The sequence below is a fragment of the Dryobates pubescens genome, chromosome 34 (genome assembly GCF_014839835.1).
Source record: "Dryobates pubescens isolate bDryPub1 chromosome 34, bDryPub1.pri, whole genome shotgun sequence".
Classification (NCBI taxonomy): domain Eukaryota; kingdom Metazoa; phylum Chordata; class Aves; order Piciformes; family Picidae; genus Dryobates; species Dryobates pubescens.
The window spans coordinates 851621-870804 of NC_071645.1; the positions used below are offsets into that span (position 1 = coordinate 851621).

Consider the following 19184-nt stretch of genomic DNA (forward strand, 5'->3'; position numbering starts at 1 on the left):
CCCAGGAGGTTTCATCAGAGGGACCCTGGGGGACAGGGAAGAGATGCCAGGGTGAGGGCAGGGAAGAGATGCCAGGGTGAGGGCAGGGAAGAGATGCCAGGGTGAGGGCAGACAACCACAAGTGAAGGAGGAACACTTGCACCTGGGTCTCTGCTAAGCGTTAAGCAAAGGGGAAGCACCCCCAGGGCTTCACACCCTCCCCTCCCCCATCACCCAGGGCGGCTCCAGGCTGCCCCAAGCCCCCCGCAGAGGCCTCCCCAGACCTACGTAGGCATCGTCGCTGTTCTGGATGGTGTGGTGCCTCTGCAGGCTGCGGGGCCGCGGGTGCTCGCTGGAGGGGGGCCGTGCCGGGTACCCCAGCCCGTTGTGGTCAGGCACCTGCATGGCCTGGCCAGGGGAGCTCCTGTCCAGGCAATTCCCAACGATGGACTCTGGCAAAAGGCAGGACATTAGAGGTCAGCAGGAGGGGCCTGCAGCCCCGGGGACGCGCAGCACCGCTCGGGGGTGCGGAGCTGCGGCGGCAGGAGCGCTGCCGGGGGGTGGAAAGGGATCCCCCCAGCTGCTTTTGGCCAAGGGATGCAGCACCAGGGCCCTTCCAGCTGCCTTGATTCAGGGCTGTAAAAGCAGCCCTGGAGGGGCTGCCCCAGGGGCACCACAGCCTAGCAACCAGACCCTTGCTGCCTGTCCCCGCAGCACTGCCACCTCCCCGGCAGCCCCAGCTGGCCTCCTGCCTGCCCTGCCCACACCGTTACACAAGAGCCTCCCCGGCCTCCACCACGGGATGCCGTAGCAGGGCCCCTTGGTGATCCCAAGCACAACACAGTGCTGCTGGAAGTGCTGGCCAGGATGTTCACTGTTATCAGATGACTTCTGCCTGCCCTCCTGCAATCTGGCTGCAGGAGTACACAAGAGCCCTGCTGGCAAAGTCCATCTGCACGGCAGGCTCCAGCGGGGGAGGGTAAAGGCTGCATTCCTGTGCAGCCCAGCGTCCTGTGCACCCCGCGGGCAAGAGAGCCCCGGGCCCTGCCGCAGCTGCAGACAGCTCTCTGGCAGGGAGCACTCCTGGGGAGCACAAAGAGGCCAACGTGGCCACCAGCAGCGGGGGGCTGCCCTCGGGGACACAGGTGGATGCCCTGTGCTGGCCAGCTGGTGGCTTTCGGAGGGCTCTGGCCAGCAGGGAGCAATCCGTGCTGGGAACACAGCCCTGAGAGAGCAGCAAGATGGTCAGAGGGCTCCTGCCCTATGGGGCCAGGCTGGGAGAGCTGGGGCTGCTCACCCTGGAGAAGAGAAGGCTCCAGGGAGACCTCAGAGCAGCCTTCCAGTACCTGAAGAGGCTCCAGGAGAGCTGGGGAGGGACTTGTGACAAGGGCTGGGAGTGCCAGGATGAGGGACAATGGTTTGAAGCCTGAGGACAGATTGAGACTGGAGAGGAGGAAGAAATCCTTGCCAGTGAGGCTGGGGAAGACTCTGGCACAGGCTGCCCAGGGAGGCTGTGGCTGCCTCCTGCCTGGAGGTGCTCAGGGCCAGGCTGGATGAGGCCCTGAGCAGCCTGTGCTGGTGGGAGCTGTCCCTGCCCCTGGCAGGGGGGTGGCACTGCAGGATCTTCCAGCTTCCCACCCACCCCATGCTGTGAATCTGTGCATCAGACACGGCCCAGGGGACACATCTGCAAAGCTGCCCTGCCCCGGGCACTGTGCCAGCCGAGCCCTGCACACCACCACCGGGCACCGGGGCAGGGCCGGCACCCCGCGGCCAGTGCCCTGCCCCCCTCAGGCGCGGCAGTGCCGCAGGATCCCCGGGCCGGGGCGGCAGCAGGAGCAGGCAGGCTGCCGGTGCGCTGCCCGCGGCGGGGTTACCCGCGGTTACCGGCCCCTTCCCGGAAAGGCAAGCACGGGGGAGCAGCTGCTGGCTGCCGCCGCGGCCGGGGCCGGGGCCGGGGCCGGGGCCGGGGCCGTGCCACCCACGCACGGCTCGGACTCTGCTGCAGCTGCGGGGAGGGGGCTGCGGGCAGGCAGCCTGCCGCTGGCTGCTGCTCCAGCCCCACAGACGGCCCTGATGCTGCCTCGGGGGCTGAGGCTCCCAGGGATTGAGCCCCCCCTGGCCTGGAGCAGCCCTGGCACAGAACTGCTGCCAGGGCAGTGCCCCTGAGGAGGCAGCTCGGGCTGAGGGCTGGAGTCATGGAATGGGTTGGCTTGGAAGGGACCTTCAAGACCATCCAGTGCCAAGCCCCTGCCAGGGGCAGGGACACCTCCCACCAGCCCAGGCTGCTCAAAGCCTCATCCAGCCTGGCCCTGAACACTGCCAGGGTTGGAGTCTCCACAGCCTCCCTGGGCATCCTGTGCCAGGCTCTCCCCAGCCTCACTGGCAAGGATCTCTTCCTCATCTCCACTCTCAGTCTCCCCTCTCCCAGCTCAAAGCCATTGTTCCTCATCCTGGCACTCCCAGCCCTTGTCACAAGTCCCTCCCCAGCTCTCCTGGAGCCCTTCAGGTACTGCAAGGCTGCTCTGAGGTCTCCCTGGAGCCTTCTCCAGGCTGAACAGCCCCAGCAGGGCAGCCTTTCATCCCACAGCCATAGGGACCAGGGCTCCTGTGCCAGCTGTCTTTGTGTCAGTGTGGCATGTGACACTGTGGCATGTGATGCTGGCAGCAGGCAGGGCAAGTGCTGCCAGCTCAGCTCCTTCAGTGCCCAGGTTTCCCACGGGCAGCATTCCCAGCCCTGGGACGGCTGGGCTGGAGGGGAGCTGCTGAGAGGCAGCTCAGTCACATTCCAAACACAGACCTGGGCAGTACTCTCACGGTCTCCAGCAGATGTTCCTCACACAAGCCACAGCTTTTTGGGTCACCACACTCCCTCTGGAGACTCAGGTGCTCCTGAGCCACTGCAGAGCCTTGCCCTGCCCCAGGGACAGCAGGCCTGGGGAGCTGGGCAGCAGAGAAGATGCTCCTGTCCCAGGGGCAGCAGTCATGGCACAGCCAAGGGGGTGGCTGAGGGAGGTTGGCTCCCAGCACTCAGGGTCAGGAGCCACGCTTGGGCTCCCTGCTCAGCCCTCTCCCTGCTCCCCTTTGGTGGCTTGGGAACGCTGGACCTGCCCTGGGTGTGGGAGGGAAGCAGCAGAGTGCTGCTGCTGTGCAGGGGGAGTTGTGGAGCACTGCAGGGCAGGGGAGGGTACCCAGGCTGCTGGCTCTGCCCGGGCCCGAGGCAGCACAGGCTGCATTCCAAGTGGGTTACTGGAGGCAGGAGGGAAGCAGAGCAGGAGGCTGCATCCCAGCAGAGGAGTCACTAGAGGAGGCCTGCAGGCCCCTGTCAGAGGGGCTTACACAACACTATTTGTAAACATTTACTTGCCTGTACTCATTTCCAAAGCCTTGCAGTCTAAAGTCCTCTCCCTTGTGTAACTGCTTCCAGCACCCTCAGGGCAGGGGCAGAAGCTGCCTGCTGCCTCCTCCACCTTTGGGGTTCTCCTAAGGAGGCTGTGCTGGCACCATGCAAACTGGGTACCAAATCCACCTCTGCTCTCCAAGCTCTGCCTAACCTGGGGCCCTTCCTCCCTGCTCCAAGCAGGGCAGGGGAGCGAGGTCCAAGAGCAAACACCTTGGTAGCCCCAGACTGAAGCTGCCTGCAGGAGTCCCTGTGCCTCGTCCCCACCCCCCACCCGCAGCCTGGGGGGGCAGGGGCTGGCCAGCCCCTCTGCCCTGGGAGCCAGCCTCTTCCAACCCAGTACTTTCCCAACAAACCCACGCTGTGTGCCCACACAAAGCCCTGCCTGCCGTGCCCGGACGCTGCCCTCCGTGCCAAGGGCACAGCTCGGTGCTGCCATGAATACCGATCTGGTGCAGCCTGCAGGCCTCTCTTCAGAGCCCTCCTGGGCAGGGGCTCGGAGGCTGTTTTGCTGACACAGGGCCTGCAGCTCCAGCCCAGGCAGCAATTTCTCTTGCAGCTCACCCCGCTGCCAGCAGAGCCACTGAGGAGCAGAGGCACAGCAGCTTCCAACCAGCAGGAAAGGTCTTCAGATGCTAACAGCAAGTTCCAGCTCCCCTCCTCCAGAGCCAACCCCTTGCGGCTCAAGCAGGGCTGGAGTCTTGCTGCTGCGTCCAAAGGGCCAGAGGAGCTGCTGCAAGGGGGCCTGAGCTATGAGCTGTTTACCACTGCTCTTACCCAACACATCTGTGAGAGCTTTGGCAAGGCCTGGGCACAGGGAGCTGTTCCTAGGAGGAGGAACACAGAGCAGGCCCTGGGCTGTTCCTAGCTCGTTCTTTACACGGGATGGGGGACAGCACCAGGACCGAACGCACCGGCAGCAGGCAGCACCAGCAGGCTGGGAGCTGGTCTTTACCTGCCTGCAGCAGGCAGCTGGCTGGGTCCCCCTCACCCAGAGTTTATTAGGCTCTGCCTGCGATCGCCCCAGGCGGCGGAAGCCCGAAGGCCGCAGGGCATCGCGCCCCGTGCCGGCGCCGTGCCGGGCACAGACGGGCTCCTGCGGCCCGGGGAGCCTTACCTCTGCTGGGCACCTTACTCCTGCTGAAGGCGGCGGCGGGGGGCTGGTGCCGGTACGGGTGGGTCCCCAGCTCCTGGTTGCCGGCGCCCAGCACGGGGTCGGGGTCGCCGTGCCCCGCTGCGCTCACCAGCAGGGGGGTCTCGTGGCAACCTTTGGTCAATGTGTTTGAGCTCTTAGTGTCTGCAAAGCTGTCCCGGGCGCCCTCGCCCGCGCAGTCCTCCTCCATGCTCTCCGAGTGGAACAGGGCCGGCTGGGGGCCGTAGCCGTGCGGCGCGGGGCCGGGGGGCGCCTGCTGGATACATTCCTGCGCCCGGATTTTGAGCAGGTGCTGGGGGCTGCTCTGGGGGTGGTAGCTGTCGGCGCTCTGGTAAGGCAAGGACAGCGCCTGGCGCTCCGAGAGGCTCTGCGCCACGCCGGCGCCCATGCTGCCCGCGTCCCCTTGGCTCATGTGCCTGAACAGCTCCTGCAGCTCCTGCTGCTGCTGCTGCTGCTGCTGCTGCTGCTGGCGCCGCTTGAGGAGCTGCGCAAACTCCGCCTGCGGCAGCCGCATGTCCGAGTGGCCGCTCAGCGAGTGCCGGGGCGACAGCAGTCCCTGCAGGATGTGGGGCACCTGCTGGTGCCGGCTGTAGTCGGGGGGCGTGGGGGACAGCAGCGCCTGCTGTAGTGCCGAGGTGGTGTAGTGCTGCTGCTGCTGCTGCTGCTGCGGCTGCGGGCCGGGGGGGAAGCCGGGGTACTGCTCCAGCTGGGGGACCTTCAGAGCCTGCTGCGCCGGGGCGAAGCCGACGCCGCCCGCGGGGCTGTAGCTGCCGGGGGAGACGCGAGGCTGCTCCGGGAAGAGGTGGGGGTGTAAGTGCACCTGCTCGTAGTTGGCAGGGGGGTACCTGCTGACGCTCAGGCTGCAGAGGACACAGAGGGAGCAGTCACTGCCTGTGCCTGCCGGGAGGGACTCTCCCAGCCAGGGCCACACAGAGCCACAGAATGGCTTAGATTGGAAGGGGCCCAAGAGATCATCTGCTCCAACCTCCCAGGCCTCCCACCAGCCCAGGCTGCTCGAGGCCTCATCCAGCCTAGCCCTGAACACCTCCAGGCAGGAGGCAGCCACAGCCTCCCTGGGCAGCCTGTGCCAGAGTCTCACCACCCTCAGACTGAAGAACTTCTTCCTCAGCTCCAATCTAACCCTGCTCTGCCTCAGCTTCAAACCTTTCCCCTTTGCCCTCTCTCCAGACACCCTGATGGAAAGTCCCTCTGCAGCCTTCCTGCAGGATCCTTTCAGCTGTTGGAAGGCAGCTCTAAGGTCCCCCTGGAGCCTCCTCTTCTCCAGCAAGGAAGAAGACCGCTTCATCCCCAAAACCAGTGAGGTGCAGCTCCAGAGAGCCACATCTCAGCCCAAGGTATCTGTCCCCCTGCCTCCTCCTGCTCCTGCTGCTGCTGCCAGGCAGGGCTGCCCGGGGGCCTTACCTGTGCGACTCGGCGCTGTCGGCGCTGAGCTGCTTGGACAGCTGCCTGTGGCCGTAGGAGAGGGAGGCCATCAGGTTGGCACGGTGCTGCATCTGGAGCTGGTTGGCACTGGGGCTGAGGGGCATTCCCCGTGCGTGGGAGGACATCCCCTGCCCGGCCACCGAGGCCCCTGGCAGGAGGCTGCTGCTGACCATGTCGCCAGGCTCCTGCACTTGGATGGTGACCTGCTGAGGCTGTGACTGCTGCTGCAGGCCCAGGCACGTCAGCCCCATGGCTGGGGGAGGGGAACAGTTACCAGACTGCGGGAAGATTGTGTTGTGGGATGGCATCCCCTGGAACTGGGACTGGGAGCTGGCACCTGCAAGGAGCAAAGACCCTCAGCACCCGCGCCAGGCCGCGGCATGGCTCAGCAGCTGCCGCTCTGGACCCACGCTGGGCACCCCAGTGGGTGTCTGTGGGTGGTGAGGAGCACTGCTCTGAGGCCTGTGTGCTCTCTGGCAGGGGGCAAAGGTCACAGCTGCAGCCCCTCGCTCAGGGGGAGAAACAAAGCAGAGCCGAGAGCGATGGGCTCCGGCCCTGCCTCCCCGCCCCCGGCGGCGATCCGCAGGGATCTCATGACCAGAAAGCCAGCAGCACATTCCAGCTGGCAGCCTCCCGAGCCCTGGATAACCCCAGCCCTCCCTGCCAGATGGAAAGGCCTCCACATCCTCAGCAAAACACATGGGGATGAGGCTGGGGGGGGAAACGAAGCCCCAGCCCCTCCCTGCTCTGCTGGCCCCAGGCTCGGGGGCACCCCGGGGCTGTGCCTGCCCAGAGCAGTGCCCAGCGCTGCCACACCGCCGGTGCTTACCGTGGGGCTGGAGCACGCTGCTGCTGACGGGGGGTGGGCTGCTGTTGGGCTGCCTGAAGAGGTGGTTGTTGGGGTGGTTTGGGGGTGGGCTGGAGGGCTGGATCCGTAACCTGGGCAGGGGAACAAGCAGCTTCCATCAGTCTGCTCCTCCTCAGGAGGCCTTTGTGACACCACAGGCTCCACGTGCTGCCCTTCTCGTCTTTGAAGGGACACCATAAAGCCCTGGCTTGGGATCCCAAGCTCTTCCCAGCCTGGCTTCTCTTCCAAGAGCCACCTGAGTCACACAGGCAGTGACTGTGACGTGGTGGCTACACCTGAAATCTGGGGACAAGGACACTTGTGGCTCACCACTGGTGGTTCACCTCCTGACTCACTGTGGCCAGGCAGAAGCCTTCCTTTGCCCTTCCTCATCACTCAGCCTGCCTCATCTCCAGGGCAGGGTACAGCAGCAGAGTGCAGACACTTAACCCACAGCCTGAGAAGCTGTGAGGTGTCCAGCAGCAGCTCTGAGTAGGAAGCATCAGAGAAGCCAGCTGGAGAAGGTGCCACATTCTGAGGGCAAAGGCAGAGGTGCCAACCCAAAGCAGAGCTGTGCCTTTGAACCAAGCTCCTCTGCTGCCAGAAGTCTCAGAGTCCAGCTGAAGAGATCAGGCACAGCCCCCTGGGAACTGCCTCTGCTGTTCTCACTGCGCACACTTCCGACCTGGCCCGGGGCTCTCGGCGTGTTAGCTCATCCCTGGGCTTGAGCAAGAGCAAACCCCATTCCCCAGAGCTCCCCTAAAGCCCTCTCTTTACCTCTGAAGCTGGTGAGTGAGCAGAGCTGGCTGGTTTTCACATGGAGCTTGCAAGGGTGGAGATGGCTGGGGGGGCCGGATGCAGTCCTGAGGCCGGCACGAGAAGAAAACAAGAAGTGTTTGCAATCAGTGCCTGCAGCAGCACATCCACAGACCACTGCCTGCTGGAGCAGGACACCTCCAGACTCAGCAAATACTCAGTCCCTGACTGCAGCTCTCTCAGCAGCTGTGCAAACATCTCTTAGAGGTCCTTCAGGCTTGCTTCTCAGCACCCCAGCCAGGGAACCCACCCTCCCTGCTCGGAGGCTGCCCTGCAGAACACACAGCTAAGGCTCCCTGAGGGCAGCCAGGGCTCCATACCTGGATCTGCTGATGAAGGATCTGGTGGTGCTGCTCCTGCTGGTACAGCATGTGCTGCTGCTGGGTCTTCTCCAGCGTCCTCTCATCCATGTGCCCGCCGTACATCTTCTGCAGCTGCTCGCACTCCTGCAAGGCAGCCCTGCAGTGACCCCTCCCTGCAGCCACTCCTGGCTGTGCTTTGCCCCCAGAAAAAGGGGGTGGAAGCCCCCCCCCCCGGGTTCCCAGACTGCAGGGTAGCAATGTGCATGCCCAGAGGAGACTCAGCAGGGTTGCCACAGAGAGGTGGAAGAGCTCCTCAGCCGGAAAGCCTCTGCTGCATGTCCTCAACCATCAGTGGTACAGATTTGGCCTTCTGCTTCCTGAAGCAGCAAGGCTGAGACAGTAAGAAGCCCCTGCAGAGGCTCTTTTGCAGGACCCTCACTCCCCTCTCACCTGCTGCAGCTGTTTGATGCTGCTGTTGTTGCCCATCTTCTCCAGGTGGGCTTTGAAAGCCTGGATGCTGGCGGCGCCGTCGGAGAAGCGGCGAACGGGGGAGAAGCGCTCGGTGGGGAGGTGCAGGGTGTTGGAGTCCTTGTAAATAGAACTGAACAGAGGGGGAAGGGCATCAGTGAGGCCAGCTGCAGCCAAACTGCTGCAGAGACACCCAGTGCCCACCAGCCAGGCCAAGATCTGCTGCCCACTCACCCAGAATTAACCATGCTTTAGCTCAAGAAGCCAAGTGCCAGCGGCACTGTGCAGGCAGGGAGGATTCCCCTCGGTGCCTGGGCACACAGATGGCCTTTAGGGTGGGAGGCAACTCAGCTACACACCAGATTCCAGCTGGGCAGCAACTCCTCCTCCATCCCCACAGATCCACCTATCCTTCAGCTGGAAAAGGCTTACAGAAACCATTCAGTACCCTGCAGCTCTCAGATTCACCAGTTCAGAGCTCCCTCCCTGGGCCTTCCAGCTCCCCAGGGCTCCTGACTACATCCAGTGCCAGGAGAAGATGGGAACACACATGGAGGAAGGAGCCAGCCCTGCTCTGCAGCCCCCCAGGAGGAAGGGGGCTGGCAGCTGTGCTTGGAGATCAAAGAGGAAGGCAGAAGGGTGGCTCTGCATTAACCAAGCTGCCAGCTCAGCACAGAGGCTCCCAGCTGCCTGGGTGCCTGGCACCGGGCGAGCAGGAGGGGCACAGCCAGTACCGAGGCAACTGTGCCCAGGGCACCACAAGCACTTTCCCTACACAAGGTCTCTCCACCATCAGAGGGAGCCAGGTTTTTCCCAGGAGCTGTTTCCTCCCCCACCCCCACCGTGAAGCCCTCAGTGCTGCCCAGGGTGAGGTGCAGCTGGGACTGTCCTTTGTAACCGTGTGCCTTACAGCACCCAGCCCCAGCTCCCTCTGCCTGCCCCGATGGCTGCTGGGGCTTGGATTGTTCCACAAACCCCAAACAATGCTCCCAGTGCAGGTTCCAGGAGCAGCCTCTGTCCGTGAGGAGGTCCTGGGGACCTGCTCCTCACACCCCCCCTGACCTGCAGGCACTGAGCCCAGCAGGAACCCAGCTGGCTGCATGCTGGGGTGGTCCTGGAGCAGGTTACTGCTGTGGCTGCTCTGAGCACAGCCCTGCACTGCAGCCTGCCCCACCAAGTGAAGCAGTTTCTCCTGGAGCAGCTCTCCCTTATCAGAAGGTGGCTGATGCTGGAGTGCTTCCAGCAGGCTGGGTCCAGCTCTTGTCACCCTGCCTGCCTTGGCAGCACGGCCTTTGGTTTCGATAGCTTACAAACAGCTTCCTTCCAAGGCCAGAGCTGTGCCCTGCCTCCTGATGCCTCCCATCCACTTGTGTTCCTGGGGCTCTGATGGAAAGCAGGAGCTACAGACAAAGCTGTACTGAGGTTCCCCAACCCAGGTGGCCATGGCAGAAAGGCCTCACACAGCTGTTGTATCCAGTCCTGCTGCAGACACTGCCTCACGGTGACCAGACCCAGGTGCTACACATGGAAGTGGGTTAAAAACCTGCTACGTGTTGCAACAAAACCCAGCTGCCAGCCAACAGCTGAGCTCTACTGCTGTGATGACACAACCCTGCCAAGGGTTTCTGTGCCATGTGTGCCTTGGACACAGCGTGGGACAGTTTGTTTAGGCCATGGTCAGATGCAGTTCCCCTGATTTCACCACAACACCCGAGGCAGGCTCACAGCACAGTGGCACAACGAGCAGACACCACCCTGTGCATGACACAGCAGTGTGGCCTCAGGACTCCAGAGCCAAGAGGCAGAGGTGACACCAGGGTGTTCACAGGGTACCTGTGCTTCAGCCAGCTGGGGACACAGCAGCTCCTGCGCTGCCTGAGCGACCCAGAGCTTCCCCGGAGGGCTGGAAGCAGTCCTGACAGCAGGACACAGCACATTCTGCTTGTTTGGCAAGCTGCACTCCTCCTCCTCTCAAGCTTTTCTGTGACCCTAGAAATCTTTCCCCTCCTGCTCCTCCCATCCCCCAGGCAGCTCTGAGGAGTAACTGCAGGGGCCAGAGGAGCTTATCTTGGTTTCTCTGGAGTTCCAGCGTGGCACCAGCGCTGTCTCGGTCTGCTCAGAGTTCACCTGTCTCTGCTGATTACATCAGTGCTCAGCTCAGCAGGTAGCTGGCTCCAATAAAAAGCACTTTGTCAAGCCTGCCAGTGTGAGCTGGCTGAGAGAGGGAACAGCAGCAGCAGCCCAGGCTGGGAGGTGCCTGCTTGGCCAGCAGTGACACCAGCGGGCAGCAGCTCTGATGCTTTGCACTCCGAGTGCAGGTTTTCAGCTCCCTCTGTGGCATCAGCTCTGGTTTGCTGCTGTGCCCAGGGCCCCTGTCAAACCAGCAGCACTGCCCCAGGGTGTTTAGATCCCACCTGCATGGCTTCCCTTCTCCCCAGACACTGGGGACTCTGCCCAGCCCAGCTTCCCTTCCCCACGTGGTTGCCAGCAGAGGTTCAGATCAGAATGACTCTTGAGGAGCTCTGCAAGGAGACTCTGCAGTCAGAACACACAACTCTGGTGCAGGACAGTGAGGCCTAGAAGCTCTGCTGTGGGTGACTCTTGGTGCTGCAGTTTTCTGCCTGCATCTACTTCCCAAATGGTCTGTAGAAAACCTGCTGCCTGCTGCTAGCCTGACCCCTGCCAGCATGACAGAGAGAAGCTTTCCTCCGGAGCGAGCAGCTCGTTCCCAAGCCCTGTGAGCAGGGAGATGGTTCGTGCCGGATCACAAAGGGTGGCAGAGGCCTGGACCAAGCTGCCCAGCAAGGCTGTGGAGCCTCCTTCTCTGGAGAGAGTCCAAAGCCACCTGGACACAATCCTGGGCGACCTGCTGTGGGTGACCCTGCTTTAGCAGGGGGGTTGGGCAAGATGATGCTCAGAGGTCCCTTCCAAACCCCAGCAGGCTGGGATTCTGTGATGGCAAATCACCTCCATCCTCAGCGGGCCTGGAGGGGCAGAGCTGGCCGAATCCTGCCCTGGAGCTGTAGGCGCGGAGCCCAGGCCGGCGCAGAGCTGCCGTGTCCCAGCACGGTCTGCGCTCCGTGGGCCTGCTCTGTGTGCTCCTTCCTCCTCCTCACCCCTCCCTGCCAAGCAGGGTGTCCTCAGTGCTGCACTCCAGCTGACATCGGAGCGGTGTCCTGGCGCGGAGCTGCCCGAGCGGCCGGTGCCGTTACTCACCGGTGCTGATCGGGGACCAGGTGTGGAGCCCAAGCCCGGGGTCGGAAGGACTGCTGTCCTAGCTGCCTCTGCAAGTCTGGAGGGATTTCAGCTGTAGGGTTGGTCATTGCCAGAGTGTGCCTTTTTGACCTATTTGCCAAGTATCTGCAACAAGCAGGAGCACATTTGATGAGCGAGCGATGGGAGCACTCCGCGAGCAGGAGCGGCGGAGCACACGGGAAGGAAGAGTGCTTGCTGCAGGGCTGGGCCAGCCTGCCCAGGCCCAGCTCCTCTCTGGGGCTCCAGTGCTCAGGAGACAAGGGCAGCTCCAGCTGCTTTGTGCTGCTGCCAGCCTCAGAAGGAAAGAGCAGCTCTTAGCTCTTCCCAGCAGGAAGGCCTTTCCTCTCCGGGGGAACGCTGCTGTTCCCCTTCGGGAACGCTTGGGTGACCTCCTGCCCTCGGGGTGGGCTCACCCCGCTGCAGCAGCTCTGCCTCCCCCTCCCAAGGCCCCTCTGAGCCACGGGGAAGTCCTCTGCGTGCGTGGGGCCAAGAGGGGTGACAGATCACCCTAGGAGAGCTGGCCAGGCAACGGACACAGAGCTGAGCTGCTGCTCAGCTGAAGCCTTGCAGGGTGGCCTCTCAGCTTCAGACCAGTCCTGGGACGCCCCAGGCTGAGCCATCAGCAGTGGCCAACTGGTCAGAGCAGTGAAGGGTGCGGGGAGGCCACCCCAGCAGAGCCTCAGTCGGGCGAGCAGAGGCCGAGGAGCAGCAGCAGGGCCGGTGGCCGGCCCGGGCCAAGTGCGCCACCTAGTCCCTGCTGTGCTCCCCAGAGCCTGCAGCCACCCGGCCAGGGCACAACCCAGCCAGGGCAAGCCAGCAGCAGGTGTCCCCTGCAGCCAGAGCCAGCAGTGCTAAGGCTGGGCCTGCCTCTTACGCCGGTTTAGACTCCAGCACCCTCTGCACTGGGACTAAGGGTCTGCAGCTCTCTTGCAAACCCTCCAAGGCCTGGGGGAGTGTGGGGCAAAACTGGGAGCCCCTGCTCGGGAAGGATGCAACATAAGGGCACAGCCCCGAGAGCCACTGCCCTGAGGTGCCAGCTCCTGCTGAGGGCAGCTGGGGGCCTGGGCCCAGAAGAGATAAGGAGGGGAGGGCTCACCCAGGCTGCCCTGGCCCCCGCAGAGCGCGGGGTGCTGATGCTCACCCGCTCAAGGCCGGGCAGGATGAACGCCCCCTGATGAACTCAGCTGTACCTACCCCTGCGAACCAGCAGCAGCCAGGCAGCTGTGGTAACAGTGACAAAGATCACCTGGCCAAGGACACAGAGGCCACCAACAGGGCCTCCTGACTTTGGCTCTCCTCCCCTGCTAAGCCTCCCCAGCGCTGGCGAAGCAGAGAAGAGCAGCAAGCCGCAGAGTCGTTGCCTGCTCCAGCCCCAGGCTCTCTTTGCTAACTACCGCAGCAGCTCAAGCAGAGGGCAGCAAGCTCAGAGGAGGATGAAGAGCGCTCAGCGTGGTGGGGACTTGCCAAAGTCTGAGCCATTAGCTGGTTAAGAATCGTTTGATGCAGATGGGGGAAGGTTTCCCAAAGAGCTTTGCAAGCTGTGGTTTGCTCAGATCATTTGATTCCAGCCCTCCAGGGAGCAATCCCAGCGGCAGCTCCAGCGGCGCTTCGGCTGCGCGGAGTTCCCCGCAGCTCCCAGGCGCTGCACCGCTCCCTGCAGCGCAGCAGAGCCCACGCTCTGCTGTCGAGGTCAGACTAAGGAGGACAAGAGCTGGAGGCTGCATACAGAGTGTTCAGAACAGGGTCCTGAGAAGCTAAATATTTGCATCTGTCCCTGGTGCTGCTGCTGTTTACCCTGCCCTGGTGACTGCTGCAGTGTTGCAACACAAGGGGGTGGAGAGCGACCGAACACCCGCCCTGGATGGGGTTTCTCTGGGCCATCTGGTGGAAGAAGAACATGTGGCAGGAGAGGACTAAGGGCAGCAGCGTGGAGAGCAGCAAGGTGACCTGTGGGGCCCAAGGAGATTTGGCTTTCTGGGGGGTCTGAACATTCATCCCCTGGCTGGCAGCTGACAAAACGCCGCACAGGGCTCCCAGAGCACTTCCAGCTGAGCTGACGCTGCAGACACTCAGCCCAGAGCCCAGGGCTGAGAAGGCCACGCAGAGGACACACAAAGTGCTCGGTGTCAGTTCCAAGCCTGGGCTGGGAGCGAGCCCTGGGACGTGTCCTGAGCTGGGGCAGGCAGCAGGAGCCTCAGCACACTCTGCACAGTCTGTCACTGCACACAACCACTGCTCAAATCCCCTCTGGAGCACCGAGAGCAGAAGAGCTGCCAAAGGCTCTGCAGCACCCCCTCCACCTACCCCCCTGCCTCTCTGCCTGCAGCCAACCCCCAGTGTGAATCCTGCTCCCCAGTGCACCCCTGAGCAAACACCACCTTACTGGAGCTGGTGGCCTCGACAAACTGGGGGATCCAGAAAGCTTTTTGAGTTGGAAGTTAGAGGCAGGAGCACTCCACACCCACAGCCACCACAGGCAGGACACCAGGTTAGCAGAGAGGAAACTACGCAGAAGCTACTGAGGCAATGTTAGGAAGGACACAGTTAGTGCTCTGCTGGGCTGGGAAGGGGCAGGCACAGCCTCCCTGCTTCCCAGCATCTGCCTGGAGCAAAGAGAAGTTTCCAGCCCAACACCTGACAACCCTTTCCTCCCTGGAGCAGACTACTTCAGGCCTACTGCTAAAATCAGAAGCTAGAGGTACCCACATCTCCAGTGAGCTCACTTAGTTGAAGGCATCAGAGTTGGATGTTTACTGCATGTCTTGACACCAAAGCTGCATGGACACCCAAGGCCACAGAGCAGAGCTCCCACCTCTGCTGCTCAGCAGGGAGGTTAGTGTGGGCTGCATGCTGGTGCACACCAAGCAAAGGAATTCAGCAGAGTTCCTGGAGAGCCTGCTGCTCAGTTAGCTAACATCTGAGGGGGATTCCAGCTCGGGAAGCACCTGGGAGTGTCAGAGGAGTAATTGCCTACAGTAACCAACACCCAGAGACCGCTGAGCCCTCGCTGTGATCCACGCTGCAGCCTGTGGGGAGGCTGCTCCTGTGTTAACGCAGCTGTGGGACGCCACAGGGCGAGCCTCTTGGAGGCAGCAAGGGCAAATGTGAACAGACTGGCAGTTACCTCTGCACAGCTTCCTGATCTGGCTCCCCATCAGAGCTCTCCTCATCCACAGGGGTGACGGCTGGGACGGCCTGCAGAGAGAAGAGAAGCCACAGGCTCCAGAGAGCAGCCCGCACGGTGCCCTCTGTGCAGCAGGCCCTGAGCACAGCAGCTCTCCCCCAGGGGGGCAGAGCAGGGCAGCCCTCAGGAGCAAGCTGCCAGCTGGAGCAGTCACCTCTGCCTGCAGAAGATGTTTCTAAGCAGGCCCCCAGTTCTCCTCTTCCCTCCTGCTACTTACTGGGGTCATGGTGACGAGCGGGGAGGGTCCCCGCGGCCGCTTCAGCAGCTGCTGTGCATGCAGCTGGATGTTGGCGCCGCCGTCCGACGCCCGCCGGCCCAGGGGGCCCATGCCATTCAGCAGCTGCAGCGTGGGGGGCTGCAGCAGGGACTGCTCCTGGGGGGCACACAGCCATTACTGACCCTGCACATGACCCTCTGGCACCCCAGCCCCAAGGGCACCAACCCAGAGATGAGAGAGCATCACCAGCAGGGCCCAGCAAGGGATGAGAGAGCATCAACAGCAGGGCCCAGCAAGGGGATGGGATGGGATGGGATGGGATGGGATGGGATGGGATGGGATGGGATGGGATGGGATGGGATGGGATGGGATGGGATGGGATGGGATGGGATGGGATGGGATGGGATGGGATGGGATGGAATAGAATAGAATAGAATAGAATAGAATAGAATAGAATAGAATAGAATAGAATAGAATAGAATAGAATAGGACAGGACCAGACCAGGTTGGAAGAGCCCTTCAAGATCATTGTGTCCAACCCATCATCCAACACCACCTAATCCACTAAACCATGCAACCAAGCACCCAAAGGAACACGAGGAACAAGGGATGAGGAACATCAGCAACATCTCCCAGCAAGGGATGAGGAACATCACCAACAGCTCAGAGGCTGGTGGGGCAGGGAGAGGCAGTGCCAGTGCAGCAGCAGCCTTTAACTCTCCGTTTCCCTGCACCCTGCTCCAGCTGCCAGGCAGGCTGCAGCCCCAAAGCCCAGGCAGCCCAGTCCCAGCCCTCCCCAGCCCATGGATTCATTCCCTGCTGCACTGTTCTTTCATTTGTCAGCTTCACCTGGAATCACCCCCACAGGGACAGCAGAGGATAAACCCTGAAGCTTATGGAGCCCCAGGAGCTGGCAAACAAAGGCAGTGAGCAGGAGCAGCCCCAGAGAGTGGCAGTGGGCAGAGCAGAGCTGGGGGCAGTACCTTGTACTCCAGCTGCCCTGTGGGCTGCAGGTTCTGCCGAGGCAGCACGCTGTGCATGAAGTTCACGTTGGGGGTCACCTGCAGGAAGGGAGCCTGGGGAGTGACCCTGGGGAAGCCAGGCAGCAGCTTCTGCAGGTCTTCCATGACTTCAGTCCTGTGTGATCACGTTCAGAGGATTAGCAATGGTGTGAAGAGAACCCCCCAGGGCCCCAGTGCACCCAAAGTCCCTCTCACTGCTCTGGGCATGCTCACAGAGAGAGGCCAAGCCACTCTCTGGGGGTTTTATTTGGCCCTTCCTCCCCTCCAAGCTGAGATCTGCCAGAACTGGGCCGTGCCAGCAGTGCAGCTTGGCTGAGGAGTGGCACACCAATGGCCAGCCCCATGGCTTACAGAGAGGAAGGAGGAAACCACCTCATCCTCAGCTGAAGAACTGAGCAAGGGCAGCCCTGGGACTGGGACACCTGCAGGAACACTTTTGCTAAGGAGACCTCTTCAGCCTCTTTCTGCACTTAGCTCAGGCTTGCAGGGCTCCTGCCCCTGCAGCACGTGACTAAAGCTGTGCCACCTCAGCAGGGCCAGAGCTGGGTGCTAGGAGCAGCTCCTGAGGTGCCCCTGGCCCTCCTGCAGGCAGGCTGAGCCTGACACCAACCGTGGGTCAGCCACTCCCACTGTGTGCCTCCGCATGGAGAGGTAGCGGACCAGGGCTTCCGGTGAAGGCTCTTCCCCTTCATCGCTGTCCAGGTTCATCGTTCCATCAGTCTGGGCAGGAAGAAGAGCAGAGATGGTGAAATGCATCATGAGGGTCAAGTGAGAGGCTCTGGTGGCAGCCCAGGGCCATGGAGGGGTGCAGCTCACCTCCACGATCTGGTTTTCGGGGTTGATGAGCTGGACCTGTGGCACGTTGATGCTGATGGCATTGCCTGGCTGCTCTGCCTGCTGGCACAGAGAGCACAGTCACAGGAGGGGAAGCTGCCACCTCTCACAAGCCCTCTGCAAGCCAGTGCCCAGACCAAAGCATGGCAGAACAGGGAGGTCACCCTGGGGCCACTGCAGACCTGTTCACTCCTAATGCTCAAGGTATTGCCTCCTTTCCTCACCTCCCTGCTGCTCAGGCAGGGTCAGCAGCTCTTCTGCTTCCCTCTCAGGGCAAACCCTCATTGCTCAGCCAGCAGCACAGAGTGAGGAGGAGGAGGCACTGCACACAGTCCAGCTGCCACCCAGTAACTCTCACACTGCCTTCTGCTGTGGCACTAAGCCAACACAAGGCTTGCTCTGCAGGGCTTCTGCTGAGCCCACAGCCCACGAACCACCCACTCCTCAGCTCAGCACCCCCAGACTGCTCAGCTGAGCAGCACTTGGCCCTCTCGATGGGCTGGGGAGAGGCAGGAGCAGCTGCTGGCCTGCGGGGCTGGAGGAGCAGCAGGGGAGCAGGGGGGCAGGGCGCACCTGGATGCCGGCAGCGGCGGGGAAGGCGATGGTGCGGGGGATGCTGGGCGAGGAGGCGATGCGCAGGTTCTTGTGGCGCCGCAGGCGGTCGCAGAGCAGACTGTAGATGGCGCTGTAGTGGTCGTAGGCGTCGGCCCTCAGCGACTGCAAGGGAAGAGCAGCAGTGGTCACCTCCTGACAAGCACCAAAACGTGCTCCGTGCTGTGCTGAGGCCACTCGGGTGCCCGCAGCGATAAACAAGGGTCAGGGAAGGGTAGGGGCTGGGAAGGATCTCTGGAGATCGAGGCCAAACCCCCTGGCAGAGCAGGGGCCCCCAGGGCAGGTCACACAGGAATGCATCCAGACAGGGCTTGAAAGTCTCCAGAGCTGGAGACTCCACCACCCCTGGGCAGCCTGCTCCAGGGCTCTGCCACCCTCAAGGCAAGGAAGTTCCTCCTCGTGTTCAGGAGGAACCTCCTCTGTTCAAGCTGATGCCCAGTGCCTCTTGTCCTGCCACTGGGAAGAGCCTGGTTCCACCTTCCTGACACCACCCCTTAGATACTTGTAAGCATTCCCAGGGCCTCACCTCAGCCTCCTCTGCTCCATCCTGCCCAGCCCCAGCTCTCAGCCTCTCCTCACAGGAGAGCTGTTCCAGTCCCCTCAGCAGCCCTGTGCTGGACTCTCTCCAGCAGTTTCGTCCTTCTTGAACTGGATACAGTGCTGCAGGTGAGGCCTCAGCAGGGCAGAGCAGAGGGGCAGGAGACCCTCCCTCAAAGCCTGGGTCGGTGCCATAGCAATGGAGGCCGTTTGGAGCCTCACCTGCACCGTGCGCTCCTTGTCCAGCCCCATGTCCGCCATGGCCAGCAGCACCTCCTCGTTGAGGGGCTCCAGCTGCCTCTCGGTCTTCAGGTGCTGGCACTCAGCTATCAGCTGCAAGGGCACAGACACAAGCTCAGAGCTGGCATCCCCAGGGGCCCCCCTGAGTCACGGAGCAGTGGCTGTGGGCACGAGCCGGCAGCGTGGCACAGCCAGGCAGGAGCCGGTGCCCTGGGGGCTCGGTGCCGAGGGGAAAGACAAACACCTCCAGATGAGCAGCGGTGGGGAAAGCAAGACCAGGGGCATGGAGAGGCAGTGCTCAGAACCACAGAATGTTAGAGGGTGGGAAGGGACCTCCAGAGCTCACCCAGCCCAGCCCCTGCCAGAGCAGCAGCACCCAGGGCAGGGCACACAGAACACATCCAGGAGGGGCTGGAAAGGCTCCAGAGCAGGAGACTGCACAGCCTCTGTGGGCAGCCTGCTCCAGGCCTCCAGCAGCCTCACACCAAGGGAGTTTCTCCTCATACTGAGGTGGAGCTTCCTGGGCTCCAGCTGGTACCCAGTGTTCCTGTCCCTGGCACCACCAAGGAGAGCCTGGCCCCCTCCTCCTGCCCCCCACCCCGCTCCTCACCCTGTCGAACTCGGCGTCAGCCTCCCCCAGCTTCATCCACTTGTGTTTGCAGATCTGCTCCATGGAGAGCCTCTTGCTGGGGTCCAGGACCAGCATGTGGCGGATCAGGTGCTCACATTCTGCACAGGGAGAGAGGGGCTGGGCACCTGCAGCGCTGCCACCTCGCCCCTGGCACTGCCCGGTGCGCCCCGTGACTCCCCCGGGCTAGGCAGGAAGGAAGCCGCCTGGGCCACCCCCTGCCCTGTGCTGCTGGCCAGAGCCCATG

General features: G+C 62.6%; 1 protein-coding gene across 3 annotated transcripts in view; it reads right to left on the reverse strand.

The window, feature by feature from the left end:
* The window catches only part of SIK3 (SIK family kinase 3), a 49277-nt gene that overhangs the window by 2019 nt on the left and 28074 nt on the right, over window positions 1-19184 (reverse strand). The window contains exons 7-22 of one of the 3 annotated variants that reach the window (XM_054176036.1): window positions 18920-19038; window positions 18292-18402; window positions 17494-17637; window positions 16903-16980; window positions 16697-16806; window positions 16048-16201; window positions 15065-15220; window positions 14788-14858; window positions 11625-11768; window positions 8391-8541; window positions 7959-8084; window positions 7600-7685; window positions 6805-6914; window positions 5955-6312; window positions 4497-5392; window positions 268-431 (exon numbers count right to left, since the gene is read on the reverse strand). In XM_054176036.1, the coding sequence (XP_054032011.1) occupies window positions 268-431; window positions 4497-5392; window positions 5955-6312; window positions 6805-6914; window positions 7600-7685; window positions 7959-8084; window positions 8391-8541; window positions 11625-11768; window positions 14788-14858; window positions 15065-15220; window positions 16048-16201; window positions 16697-16806; window positions 16903-16980; window positions 17494-17637; window positions 18292-18402; window positions 18920-19038 (2978 nt within the window). The remainder of the gene's footprint in view (window positions 1-267; window positions 432-4496; window positions 5393-5954; window positions 6313-6804; window positions 6915-7599; window positions 7686-7958; window positions 8085-8390; window positions 8542-11624; window positions 11769-14787; window positions 14859-15064; window positions 15221-16047; window positions 16202-16696; window positions 16807-16902; window positions 16981-17493; window positions 17638-18291; window positions 18403-18919; window positions 19039-19184) is intronic. The other 2 variants (XM_054176037.1, XM_054176038.1) reach the window with 2 other exon arrangements.